Here is a 14,571-nt window from a genome sequence, read left to right on the forward strand (position 1 = left end):
TCTGATTCATTACCGAATACTAAGGAAAATCAAAGTCACAAAATAAGCATTAAAAATCAAACTGCTCCTAAAGCAAATAATCCATTTTCACGTTCAGATTATGGGAATAGTTTTCCTCTCCAAAAGTTTTTTCTTAAGAATCAAGACATTCACACAGCAGAGAATATATTTTATTGTTCCAAGTGTGGGAAATGTTTTAACCAGAAATCGAAGCTTGTTCGTCACCAGAGAACTCACACAGGGGAGAAGCCATTTTCATGTTCAGAATGTGGGAAATGTTTTATGAAGAAATCATCTCTTCTTAGTCACCAGAGAACACACACAGGGGAGAAGTCTTTTTCCTCTTCAGAATGTGGGAAATATTTTAGACATAAATGTAGTCTTGTTTTGCACCAAGTAACGCACACAGGGAAGAAGTCTTTTTCATGTTCAGAATGTGGGAAATGTTTTAACCTAAAAGCGTATCTTGATAGCCATCAGAGAACCCACACAGGGGAGAAGCCTTTTTCATGTTCAGAATGTGGGAAATGTTTCAGCTGGAAACAGCATCTTGATAACCACCAGAGAACTCACACAGGGGAGAAGCCTTTTTCATGTTCAGAATGTGGGAAATGTTTTAACCGGAAACAGAATCTTGATAACCACCAGAGAACCCACACAGGGGAGAAGCCTTTTTCATGTTCAGAATGTGGGAAATGTTTTAGCTGGAAATCACATCTTCGTAGCCACCAGAAAACCCACACAGGGGAGAAGCCTTTTTCATGTTCAGAATGTGGGAAATGTTTTATCCGGAAACAGAATCTTGATAACCACCAGAGAACCCACACAGGGGAGAAGCCTTTTTCATGTTCAGAATGTGGGAAATGTTTTATCCGGAAACAGAATCTTGATAACCACCAGAGAACCCACACAGGGGAGAAGCCTTTTTCATGTTCAGAATGTGGGAAATGTTTTAACCGGAAACACAATCTTGATTACCACCAGAGAACCCACACAGGGGAGAAGCCTTTTTCATGTTCAGAATGTGGGAAATGTTCTAACCAGAAATCAGCTTTGATTAAGCACCAGAGAACCCACACAGAAGTGAGGCCTTTTTCCTGTTGAGAATGTGGGAAATGTTTTAACCAGAAATCAGATTTGAATAAGCCCCAGAGAATTCATACAGGGGATAAGCGGTTTTCATGTTCAGAATGTTTGAAAAGTTTTAACTGAAAATTGTATCTTCCTAATAAGGTTGTCCAATACTAGGGCAACCACTTGTCATTCCTCATGTTTGGCCTCATTAAAATAAAAACACTCATACTCACCCTCTATGTTGTCGCTGTTCCAGCCGTGTCTGCACTTGTGTACCCGGGGCTATTGTGAGGTTGTTACATCACACGAGCCCTGCGCCCAGTCAGCGCCAGCTTCACTGTCCCCGCCTTCGGACAGATTGAACATCAACAGGAAGCCAGGGCTACAGCTTCTTTCTGAGTTTCTCTTATTGTTCGATGTGTTAAAAGGTGGAGACAGTCATGCCATGGCTGATTGGGCACAGGGCTTACATGACGTAACAACGTCATATAATCCCTGGAAACGCAAGTGCTGACATCGCTAGAACGCCACAGGCATGGGAGGTTTGTATAATTGTTTTTATATTAACAGGACCAAACATGAGAAATGAGAAGGGGTTGTCTAAGTAGTGGACAGCCCCATTTAAAGATCAAAAATCCGATACAGAGAGAAGACATTATCATACCTAGAGTGTGAGAAATGAATTTCTGGAAAATCGTATTTTGTTGACCATCAAAAATAACTCAGACGGTTAGAAACTATATATGTTATTAACATATTGTATGTACGTATTGTGTGTATGTAAATGTGAATCAGAGCTCTGTGTATATAAATATGCATATGTAGCAGAGCTGTGTGTATGTAAATGTGCGTATGTAGCTGAGCTGAGTGTGCATGCACTGTCCATGCAGCAGTGTTACAAAGACCACATGGGCCAGAGTTCATCCTATTGATTGCCGTACTCCTTTCCCGTTGGTCTAACACTTCTCAGACCATGCAGGGTAGGGGACCACACTCAGATAAGACTTTATTGGATCAACAACAGTTAACAGCATATACAATCCCATTGGCTCTCTGGGGATTAGAACCTCAGAAACTTTGGGGCATTTAGGGCCAACTACCAGGATGATGAAGATTCCCCAAGGGACCTTCAGAATTTTAAGAGTGTTAGTGTGGAATAATGGGCCAAAATCACACCTGGGCAATGCATGTGACTAGTTTCTCCATACAGGAGGTATCTTGAAGCTGTCATCGCCAACAAAGGCTTTTGTGTGAAGTATTAAATAAACTTAAGTAAGTGAGTTAAATACTTATTCCCTGTGTCATTTCTCATTATTACAAATAGCTTAATTTTTGGCCATCTTTGGTTTGATTTCTTTAAATAGTTGGGTCCAGAAAATATTTGGACAGTGATACAAGTTTGGGCATTTTAGTTGTTTTCCAAAACATATTTAGGATACAATTATATAATCAGTCTGGCCTTAAAGTTCCAACTCTCCGCTTTAATTTGAGGGTGTTCACATCATAATTGGATATAGGGTTTAGGAATTACAGCTCTTTAATATGGGGCTGCATCTTTTTCAAGGGACCAAAGGTAATTAGACAATTATTTCAAAAGCTCTTTCACTGGCTGTATGGGCTCTTCCCCCATTAATCCATCATCAATTAAAGGTAAAAGGTCTTGTGCTGATTCCAGGTGTGGCTTCGTATTTGGAAGCTGTTGCTGTGAACTCATAACACAGAAATGAGCTCTCAATGGAAGAGAAAAGATCAAATCTACAAATGATCAGAAATATTAGGAGTTGCTAAATTAACAGCATGGCATATTTTGCAAAAAAAAAGTTCACTTCTGAGCTTGGGGACTCAAAAAGGTGTGCACGCCCACTGAAGGCAACCGTGGAGGATGATTGCAGAATCCTTTAAATGGTGAAGAAAAGCCCCTTCACAACCTACGTGAAGAAAACTTTCCAGGAAAAAGGTGTTTCAGTGTTTAGGCCCACCATAAAAGAGCAGACTTCATAAGCGCAAATACAGAGGGTTCACCACAAGGTGCAAAGCATTCTTTGGAGAGATGAAACTAATATCAACCTGTATAAAAAAGATGGGAAGAATAAAGTTTGGAGAAGGCTTGAAACGGCTCATGATCCAAACACAGCACATCTTCTGTAACACATGGTGGAGGCTGTGTGAAGTTTCAGGCATGCTTGGTTTCCAATGGCCGATATTTTCTGCTCAGATACCACCAAATGCAGTAAGGTTGATTGGACGGTGTGTTACGATATCGGCACAGTACTGCTGGAAACCAGTGGCCAAAGGAGCACGAGCAGAAGAGCAAGCAGTAGCAGAAGTTCTTGTAGTTAGCAAAAGGAGTTGTGGGAACAATCCGTAGATGGGTGAGAACAATCTAGGAAAGAATGTTCAGGAGCTTGGAGACTGGAAACTAAGCTAACACCTAGACACAATACTACTTGTCACATACATCATCAAATTCTTTATACACAGATGGTAGTTTAGAAGATTAATCAGGATTGTGAAGACCCGGGGTCTTCCGTGGGCGTAACGCTACTCAGACAGCACAGGGTGAGGGTAAAACAGCGTGGCAATACTTTATTGACCCACAAACTGACAAACACACAGAACAATCCCATCATATACCCAAGATGGAACATTACACAGTCTCACCCTTCCTTCTTCGACTGCCTAGGATAGAACAACTGCACCTTTGGAGACTTCCAGGGCCGACTACCTCAACCAGTGGCCCCCCCGCTTCTGGTGGGCCCCCACAGAGAGGAGGTAGCAGTAAGCTTAGGAAGCTAGCAGTCCATCAAGGTACAAGGCCAGGAGACCTGAGGGTCCCAACCTGGCCTCTCCGAGTGTTTCCATGGGGCCAGGCGACCGGTGGGTCCCTCCTGGCAACTCTAAATGTCTCCATGGGTTCTAGGTGACTGGTGGGTTCACCCTAGCAACGCCCAAAGAACATCCATGGGACCAGGTGACTTCTTTGTCCTCTCCTGGTCTCCCCAAAAGTATCTATGGTATCTCTGATGGTTAAATGGAGCAAATCCATATCTGACTAGAATCATGTGAAATACAAATCGGTGTCTCTTTGGATGCCGTGCAATCCATCTGCTGTCCTGAAGGATGTCTCTCATTCTCCTTTCATCTTTCTGATGTTCCTTGATTCTCTGTCCCAAGTCCCACAGCTACAGAAACACATGCTCCCTTCTGCTTCTCTGGGCTCAAGTCTCTTGAATGGGCAGAACTCCTTTCACCCACCCCCTCCAAAGCTAAGTGTGCATTAGTGGAGGTACCTTTCTCAGGTCGACCGCATCACCTGGGTCTACATGTGAGATTCCCTGTGGTGAAGGCTCTGCCGGATCTTCTTTCAACACTTACACAATAGGCCTAGACGACTTTTGAAAAATGGTTAGAGGCTGCTTAGATAGTAATGAAATTAGTGGAATGCTGAACACTTTACAAGCTAAATTAGTGTACATAAACTGAAGAGCAAGCAGAACATTAATAAAACAGCCAGCAATCTCTAATAAAACCCAATAATGTATTTCTTTTGGATTACCACATCTAATCATCTGGCTAATTAAAGTATTACACTGTATCGGCACAAGAATCCTCTACAAACTCTTCATTTGGTGAAGCCTGTGGGAAGGGTACAGTAGATGGAAAAGACATTTCTTTGGTTTCCAAATTGATAGTGGGATTTTGAGTCTGTAGCCATGGAAACCCCAGGATTATTGGAAAATGTGGAGATGAGATTAGTAGGAAGGATAAAACCTCATGGTGATTAGGTTCCATAACATCTCTAAGGGTTCAGTCTCTTGATTCACTGGTTCCGAATTTTGTGTAGATCTGTCAACAGTTTCCATGATAATAGATGAAAGTCTGTTTTGAATTTTTACCCCATGTTCATTTGCGAAAGATGTCCATAAAATTGCCTTTTGCTCCTGAATCATCCATGGCAGATGTGGAAATCATTTGAGAATCAACTTGAAACTTGATAAAAATAAAGCAATGAGAGTCCTTGTTTTCTTTTTTACTGTTGGGTGCAATAGAAGAAATTGAATGGATGACCACATTCACTGGAGGCGCTGGTTCAGACAAGACTGATTCTTCTTCGGAAAAGTTGAGATCCACTGCCACTGCTTTATGTAGTCGAGAAGGACAATTGACGAGAAAGTGGTCAGTGTTGCCACAATAAAAACACAGATTTTCCCAAAGTCTCCGTTCTTTTCTCTAAGCACTTTCACGTTTTAATAGGCGGTTAACTTGCATGGGTTCAGCTTCAGATACGTGAGGACTTTTTATCATTTTAGCCTCCACTGTAGACTGCTCACTAGTGAGGAGACTAAAATGGAGTTGCTAGAGTGAGGTCCTGAAAAATCAACTCCAAATTAAGAGTTTGGGTATAAATTTGCCGGGAGGGTCGTGACAATGATGGAGCAGAAAACAAAATCATCAGCATTGATAACACAAAAGTGGTGTAAATTACAGCAGAAGTGTCCTCCAGTGACCTTGGACTTTCCTGTATATATACAGGTGCTTCTCACAAAATTAGAATCTCATCAAAAAGTTAATTTATTTCAGTTATTCAATACAAAAAGTGAAACATATATTGTATAGAGTCATTACACACAGAGTGATCTATTTCAAGTGTTTATTTCTATTAATGTTGATGATTATGGCTTACAGCCAATGAAAACACTAAAGTCATTATCTCACTGAATTAAAATACGTTATAACAACAGCTTGAAAAAATGATTTTAAAATCCGAAATGTTGTCCTACTGAAATGTATGTTCAGTAAATGCACTCAATACTTGGTCGGGCTCCTTTTGCATCAATTACTGCATCAATGCGGCGTGGCATGGAGGCGATCAGCCTGTGGCACTGCTGAGGTGTTATGGAAGCCCAGGTGGCTTTGATAGCAGCCTTCAGCTCGTCTGCATTGTTGGGTCTGGTGTCTCTCATCTTCTTGACAATACCCTATTGATTTTCTATGGGGTTAAGATCAGGCGAGTTTGCTGGCCAAGCAAGCACAGTGATACTGTTGTGTGTAAACCAGGTATTGGTACTTTTGGCAGTGTGGACAGGTGCCAAGTCCTCCCGGAGTATGAAAATTCCATCTCCAAAAAGCTTGTCGGCAGAGGGAATCATGAAGTGCTCTAAAATTTCCTGATAGACGGCTGTGCTGACTTTGGTCTTGATTATTGATGAGCGAGCATGCTCGTTATTCGAGATTTACAAGCATGCTCAGGCGAACACAGAGTATTTTCAGAGTGCTCTGTGTTATGTTTGAATCACTCTCGTGTGCCTTATTTGCAACTGTTTGACAGCTTTAATACATGTGAGGAATGCCTAAGAAACATACATTCCTCACATTTATTAAAGCTGTCAAACAGTTGCAAAACATGCACACAGTAGTGATTCAAACATAACACAGAGCACTCTGAAGATACTCGGTGTTTGCCTGAGCATGCTCGGCGAAATGATTAACAGAACATACTCGCTCATCACTAGTCTTGATAAAACACAGTGGACCTACACCAGCAGATGGCATGGCTCCTCAAACCATCACTGATTGTGGAAACTTCACACTAGACCTCCAGCAGCTTGGATTGTGGCCTCTCCACTCTTCCTCCAGACTCTGGGAACTTGATTTCCAAATTAAATGCAAAATTTACTTTCATCTGAAAACAACACCTTGGACCACTGAGTAACAGTCTGGGTCTTTTTCTACTTGGCCCAGGTAAGACGCTTCTGGCATTGTCTATTGGTCATGAGTGGCTTGACACAAGGAATGCGACACTTGTAGCCCATATCCTGGATACGTCTGTGTGTGGTGGCTCTTAAAGCAATTACTCCAGCAGCAGTCCACTCCTTGTGAATCTCCCCCAAATTTTTGAATGGCCTTTTCTTAACAATCCTTTCAAGGCTGTGGTTATCCCGGTTGCTTGTGCACCTTTTCCTACCACACTTTTTCCTTGCACTCAACTTTCCCTTAACCCCTTTACCCCCGAAGATAGTTTGCACATTAATGACCGGGCCAATTTTTACAATTCTGACCACTGTCACTTCATGAGGTAATTACTCTGGAACGCTTCAACGATCCCACTGATTCTGAGATTGTTTTTTCATGACATATTGTACTTCATGATAATTGTAAAATTTCTTCGATATGACTTGCGTATATTTGTGAAAAAAATAGGAAATTTGGCAAAAATGTTGAAAATTTTGCAATTTTCAAACTTTGAATTTTCATGCCCTTAAATCAATAGTTAATAAATAACATTTCCCACATGTCTAATTTACATTAGCACAATTTTGGAACCCAAATTTTTTTGTTAGGAAGTTATAAGGGTTTAAAGTTGACCAGCGATTTCCCCTTTTTCCAACAAGATTTAGAAAACCATTTATTTAATGACCACCTCACATTTGAAGTGACTTTGAGGGCCCTTTATGATAAAATACCCCCCTTAATAACCATCGGACCCCCGCGATGAGAATCGTGGGTCCCGATGGTTACCATGGTACCTTGAGATCATGTGATGATCCCATGGTACGGTGGCCTATGGGATCCAGCAATAAGCTGGCTCTCACAGGTACAGTCAGTGAGTCAGACATGACTCACTGACAGGTCTCATACTACCTCTTGAAGCTCATCAAGAGAATGCCAGGAGTGTGCAAAGCAGTCATCAAAGCAAAAGGTGGCTACTTTGAAGAACCTAGAATATAAGACATATTTTCAGTTGTTTCACACTTTTTTGTTAAGTATATAATTCCACATGTGGTAATTCATAGTTTTGATGCCTTTAGTGTGAATGTACAATTTTCAAAGTCATGAAAATACAGAAAAATCTTTAAATGAGAAGGTGTGTCCAAACTTTTGGTCTGTACTGTATATACAGTATACATTAAAGTACAACGTTTACCACCGACTCCCCTGCTATGGATTTTTAATGGATGAAATAAAGGAGGATTTTTTAGACCGGTGAGTGCTCTCTTGTTTTTCTCCGTATTGTTACTTGTTGAACAATAGTCTGTGTTGAGCAACCAAAGAAGAACACAGTTTAAAAAAAGTCAACATAAAAATAAAGGTATATTGCTCTTGGCCATCAGAAAGTATGTCTGGCATAATTAAGAAAAAAAGCTGTGTCGTCACAAAAGGATGAATGGACAAATGTACTGAGACATTCTTAATAAAAGTCTGCTGCCATCTACCAGGATGATGAAGCTGAAATAAGGCTATATTCACACACGCTGGCTTTTGCAACGTATTTTGCTACTGATTTTTATGCAAATTTTCAGCTGCGGTTTGCAATACCAGCAAATTCTATGAGAAACCAGAATTCTCTGCTCACACATTTTTATTTTTTTTGCTGTGTATTTTGTGACTTGGTTGTGTTTTTTGGAAAATAGAGCATGTCACCTCATTCAGTGTTTTTGCAGCAGAAAACGCACCAGCGTTTTTGCTGCGTTTTTTCACTCATAGGAAGTAATGGGTGGTCAAAAAAATGCAGCAAAACCGCAACAAAACCTGCATTTTTTAAACAGCTGTTTTCCTGCCAAAGAAAAGATAACAGCAGAAAAAAACACAACGTGTGTGAACATAGCCTAAGGGTTTACATTTCAGCAATACAATGATTCCAAACACAGAGCCAAGGAAACTCTCAATTGGTTTCAGATAAAAATAAAGCTGCTAGAATGACCCAGCCAATCACCTGACCTGAATCCAATAGAAAATTTATGGAAGTAACTAAAACTCAGAGTTCATAGAAATAGCTCAAGGGACCTTCAGGATGTGAATAGTGCTTGTGTGGAAGAATGGGCCAAAATCACACCTGAGCAATGCATGAGACTAGTTTCTCCATACAGAAGGTGTATTGAAGCTGTCATCACCAACAAAGGCTTTTGTATGTAGTATTAAAAAAATTGCAGACGGCAACTTCAATACTCTTTCCCTGTGTCATTTCTCATAACTTAATTTACGGACATCTATTGTTTGATTTCTTTGCCTGTTTGGATTGCATTGGTTGTTATCATCATCTGCTGAGAATGTCATGTCAATGGCGCCTTTAGATACTTGGGTCCGCTAAATATTTGGACAGTGACACAAGTTTTGGCATTTTAGCTGTTTACCAAAACATATTGAAGATACATATGTACAAGAGAGGAGGAATCCAGCAGTGAGACATCATTCCAGGTAAGTATATAAAGCTTTACTTGTATTTCACCATTAAAAACATCCAGAAGCAGTACCTGGCTGGTCAGCAACATAAAATAGGTATCGGGACGGACCTTCGCTTTTCAACAATAAGCCTTATTCATGGTCTGAACATGATACTTCTAGCTCCCTATATATATGATATGTCTATGCACTCTTTGAATGTGACCCATGTCAGGGGCTAATTGGAGATTGTCAGCTGGTACCTAAAATTAAAAACACAAAAAATATATACCCAAAAATAAAATATATAGATGACTGGGGTGACAATGATCCCAGTCATCTATTCATGAACATTAGGGATTTTTTACAGAGACAAGAAGTTAGAATAGGAGACAGATTTTCACCTTCCCAGGCTAATATAGTCATGTTCAAATGGGATGAACAATTTTTATATGGAGACTGTAAATTTTCAATCAAGTATCATATGGTACGCCTGTTTTATTGATGACATTTTGATATTCTGGTAGGGTATACGAGAGGAAATAGAGAACTTTGGTCACTACATTAATAACAAGCCTTTCAATTCAAGGTTCACTCATTTTTCTCATTAAAAAAAAAATAATAATTTCTTGATATTAATCTTACTGTTAAACAAGGTAGTGGAATATATTTCGCACCATACAGAAAACTTGTGAATATTCACATAAATCTAAAAACATTTATCCCCTTAGTGACTGAGCCAAATTTCACCTTCCTAACCAGGCCTAATTTTTGAAATCTGACCAGTGTCACTTTATGTGATAACTCTGGAACGCTTCAACGGATCCTAGTGATTCTGAGACGGTTTTTCGTGACACATTTTACTTATGTTAATGGTAAATTTGGGTCCATATATTTTTGCGCTTATTTGTGAAAATATCGGAAGTTTGGGGAAAATTTTCAAACTTTCAATTTTTATATCCTTAAACCAGTTAGTTCTGCTGTACAAAATAATTAATAAATAACATTTCCCACATGTCTACTTTACATCTGCATCATTTTTCAAACATCACTTTATTTTGTTAGAATGTTAGAAAGGTTAAAAGTTTAACAGCAATTTCTCATTTTTTCAAGAAATTTTCAAAACCTTTTTTTTTAAGGACCTATTCAGATTTCAATGAACTTTAAGGGGCCTACATATTGTAAACTCCCCAAAAGTGATGCCATTTTAAGAACGACGTCCCTCAAATATTTCAAAATCGCTGTCAGGAAATTTTTTAACCCTTCAGGTGCTACACAGGAATTATTGCAAAGTGGAATTAAAAAATATTAATTTAAATCTTGCCTCTAAAATGTTACTTTAGCCCCAGTTTTTTACTTTACAAGGGATAGCACAACAAAATGGACCCCAAAATTTGTTACACAGTTTATGTGGTCAGAAACCTCTGTTTGGACAAACGGCCAGGTTCGGAAGGGAAGGAGCACTATTTGAATTTTGGAACACAAATTTGGGTGAAATAAATTGTGGGCACCATATCGCATTTGCAGGACCCCTAAGGTGCCCAAACAGCAGAAACCCCCCACAAGTGACCCCATTTTGGAGACTACACACCTGAAAGATTTTTTACAGGGGTATAGTGAGCATTTTTAACCCACAGGTACCACACAGAATTTGATAACATTAGGTTGACATATTGAAAATTTTAATTTTAATTTTTTCAATGTTGTTTTAGCCCCAAATTTGTAATTTTCACAATGGATAATATGAGAAAACAGACCCCATAATTTGTAATGAAATTTCTACTGAACTCGATGATACCCCATATGTGGTCAAAAACGACTGTTTGGGCACATGGCAGGGCTAGGAAAGGAAAGAGAACTATTTGTCTGGAATAGATGAATGCCATGTCGCATTTGGAGAGCCCCTGACAAGCAAAAACAACAGAAACCCCCAAGTGACCCCCCAATGAATTCATCTAGGGGTGTACTGAGCATTTCTAACCTACAAGTGATTTACAAAACATTATAACATTTAGATGTGAGAACAAAAATATATTTTTTCCACTAAAATACTGTTTTAGCACCAAATTTATAATTTACACAAGGGATAATGGGAGAAACTGGATCCCACAATTTGTTAAGCAATTTCTCCCGAATATGTGGTTGTACACTAGTGTTTGAGCACACGGCAGGGATCGGATGGGAAGGAGCGCTACTTGGCTTTTAATACAACAAAAACAAAAAACGGAGCAAATAATATATATCAAACCAAAGGAAAGTTTCAAAGTATCAGACAATTGTCTATTACCAATAAGATGGTGACATATCTATGCTAGGATATGAATGGCAGACCATTTGGGAATAATCAGAAACACCAAACATGAGTTTGGTCAAAAACCTTTATTTCACAAGCAATTGGTTACATGGTGGCACCTCAGAAGCGGGAGCCCACACTATATATATATTTACACATACAAGTATCCTGAACCACAAAGGAGCAAGTATGTACAAGTAGAATGAGGCCAAGCGTATAAAGCAATATACCTAGTGCCTAGTGTAGCATGTCAATGATCCTGGGGTAGCCTAAAAATAATAGGTGAGCTTAACTGTATAGCATAAGATGATTGTAGATATAAAGTGGCCCAACACAGGCGGCGAGCCAACTGGTGGGACCAGCAAATGAATCCTTCTTGTAAAGATACAGAGACAGAGTCAATGATGAATGAAGGAAGTGTAATGTAAGGTATGGAGTATTCCAAAGAGGGGGAAGGGGGAGAGGAAACAATGGACACAACACCAGATCAATGGCAGACAGCGTTATATATAAGAAAGGGGCTTAGTGACCGGCTGTGGAGAGAAGTGCCCAGAAGATGCTGGTTAGATGTTAGAGGACGTGTTCAACATGAGGGCCAGGTCAAAACTTGTAGACAAGAAGACAAGATAGGTAATATGCCTTATACCTCTGCTCTAAGTGGTCCAGGGCACCGAGCGTGGCGCAAAAGCCAAAACCTAAAAGCCCCCCCCCATTTTGGAAACTTCACTGCCTAAGGAGCTCATCTAGGGGTGTAGTGAGTATTTTGAACCCATAGGTGCCTTAGAGACTTTTATAACATTGAGTCGTGGAAATATGACATTTTAGTGGTAAAATTGCAATTTTTGCATTTGCTGCAAATTTGTCAGGTACACAAGGGTTAATAGGTGAAACTGGACCCCATAATTTATTGCACAATTTCTCCTGAAAGCGGTGATGTCCCATATGTCATCAGAAATTAGCTATCTCAGGGGCCATTCATTGCCATGGTGACTCGATGTCATCATGACGACATCCGGGTGACCAGAACTAACAAGTTATTTAGGTCGTGCGCAGTGCATGATCTACCTAACTGGTGTCAGTGCAGCACCGACTGTTATAAAGCATAGCTATACCCCTGCATTGCTGCTATGCTTTATAACTGCAATCAGAGCTGTGAAAGCGAAAGTCCCAGAGTGGGACTAAGTAAAAAAAAAAGTACAATACAAAATAGTAAAAACTTTTTTAAAAAATGACAAAATAATAGTAATAAAAATACATGCATATATATACTGTACATACAAATATATCGTACCGATAAATATTTTTTATGAAAAAAAAAAAAAAGTACACACATTTGGTATGGTCGCGTCCAGAATGACCCAACCTATAAAACGGTCCCACTAGTTAACTCCTTCAGTGAACACCATAAAAAATAATTAAAAAACAAGACAGGGGGCGTGGCCTGATGTTTGATGTGAGCAGATACATGGACTGAGAGCTCCTGCTCATAATCCTGTAATCCCAGTCTGCACCGACAGAAAACAGATTTAGGGTATGTGCACACGATGCAGAAATGCTCAGGATTTTTTCCTGAGCGTTTCTGCATCTCCCTGGCAGGAAAAATGTATGCGGATTGTACATGAGGATTTTACATGCGGTTTCCTGCCAGGGACATGCGGATGTGAAGCGTTCTTCACTTTCATTTCCGCATGCGGGTTGACAAGCGCTTCCCAAGCGATTTTAGCATCACTTGGAAAGTGCTTGTCAACTTTACACTATATAAATCCATGCAACCGGCAACCGGCATGGATTTATATAGTGTGTGAATGTCAAAAAATAAAAAATAAATATATACTTTACCCTCTGATGGCCCCCGGTGTTCTGCTTCGCTCGGTCCCGGCTGCCAGCAGTGAAGACTTTAGGACCTGCCGACGTCAGCGTCACGTGACCCGTCACATGACTCTGACGTCAGCGAAGGTCCTTCATTCAACCGCGAAGTGCGCGGGAAGCCGGCAGGACGCAGCGCGGGCCGTCAGAAGGTGAGAATATATATATTTTTTATTTTATTCTTTTTCTTTTAATGGTACCTGGGTCTGGATGCGAGTCCTCTTATCCACACCCGGGTACCATCCGCACATTAGACCGCATGAAAAGCGCATCAACATATACAGTGATGCGGATTCCATGCGGTCTAATGCAAGTCAATGGCGGCAAAAGAGCAGCGTTTCCGCAAAATTAATTGACATGCTGCGGATTTTTGACCGCAGCGTTTACGCTGCGGAAAAATCCGCATCATGGGCACAGCACATGCGGATTTCAATTGGGGAACATTGCTTCCCTTCTACCATGCGTTTTTAATGCGTTTCCGCGGCGTTTACGCAACTGCAAAAATGCCGCGGAAACGCATGAAAAACGCATCGTGTGAACTCAGCCTTATACCGCTGATCCTACCTCCTAACACACTGCGGTACCTGTGAGGAGTTCATATCTGGGGCCCCCGAGGAGAATGACCCGTCAAAAGAGCCGCACTGGCAAGGAGGACAGCCTGCCCAACAGGGAGATAAGATGTCAGAGGCTGCATCTCGTCCGAGACACTTTGCCCGGGTGACAGTGGCGGCCATAGAGGATTCTCCTATAGGTCAGCCGGGGGAGGAACAGGAGGAACAAGGAGAATCATGTGCTCCTGATAAAGAGCAGATGACGCAGCAAAAAATTCAGCAGCAACTTTCCTGGGTATAAAGTGAAGGAATTTAATTGGCTCCGGCAGTAAACCTAGAGCATACCACAGATCAGGAACCCACCATGAGGGATGTGCTATCTGTGGTCAATAGGTCCAACAAGTCCCTGACCAGCGTTACCACCCATATGGGATTTACGAAGGAAGATATGTCATCTATAAGGAGAGATATTCAAAGGGCGTTTGAAAGAATTTAAGAAACAGAGGGCAGAATTAGTAATATTGAGGATCTTGTCTAAGATGCAAAAGGATATGAAAACATACAAGCAAAATCTGATTACTCTGCTTAATAAAACGGATTGGATGACTTGGAGAACAGACTCCGTAG

At 40.6% G+C, this 14,571-nt stretch overlaps 1 protein-coding gene across 1 annotated transcript in view; it reads left to right on the forward strand.

Annotated features, from left to right (window-relative positions):
- Positions 1-2,347, forward strand: part of LOC141201648 (uncharacterized) — a 46,574-nt gene extending 44,227 nt beyond the window's left edge. Inside the window, exon 7 of the mRNA XM_073663673.1 lies at positions 205-2,347. Coding sequence (XP_073519774.1) covers positions 205-1,104 — 900 coding nt within the window. The 3' untranslated portion in view covers positions 1,105-2,347. The remainder of the gene's footprint in view (positions 1-204) is intronic.
- The last annotated feature ends 12,224 nt before the right edge of the window (positions 2,348-14,571 follow it).

The sequence above is a fragment of the Phyllobates terribilis genome, unplaced genomic scaffold (genome assembly GCF_046119375.1).
Source record: "Phyllobates terribilis strain yellow unplaced genomic scaffold, ASM4611937v1 Scaffold_120__1_contigs__length_5212024, whole genome shotgun sequence".
Lineage (NCBI taxonomy): Eukaryota > Metazoa > Chordata > Amphibia > Anura > Dendrobatidae > Phyllobates > Phyllobates terribilis.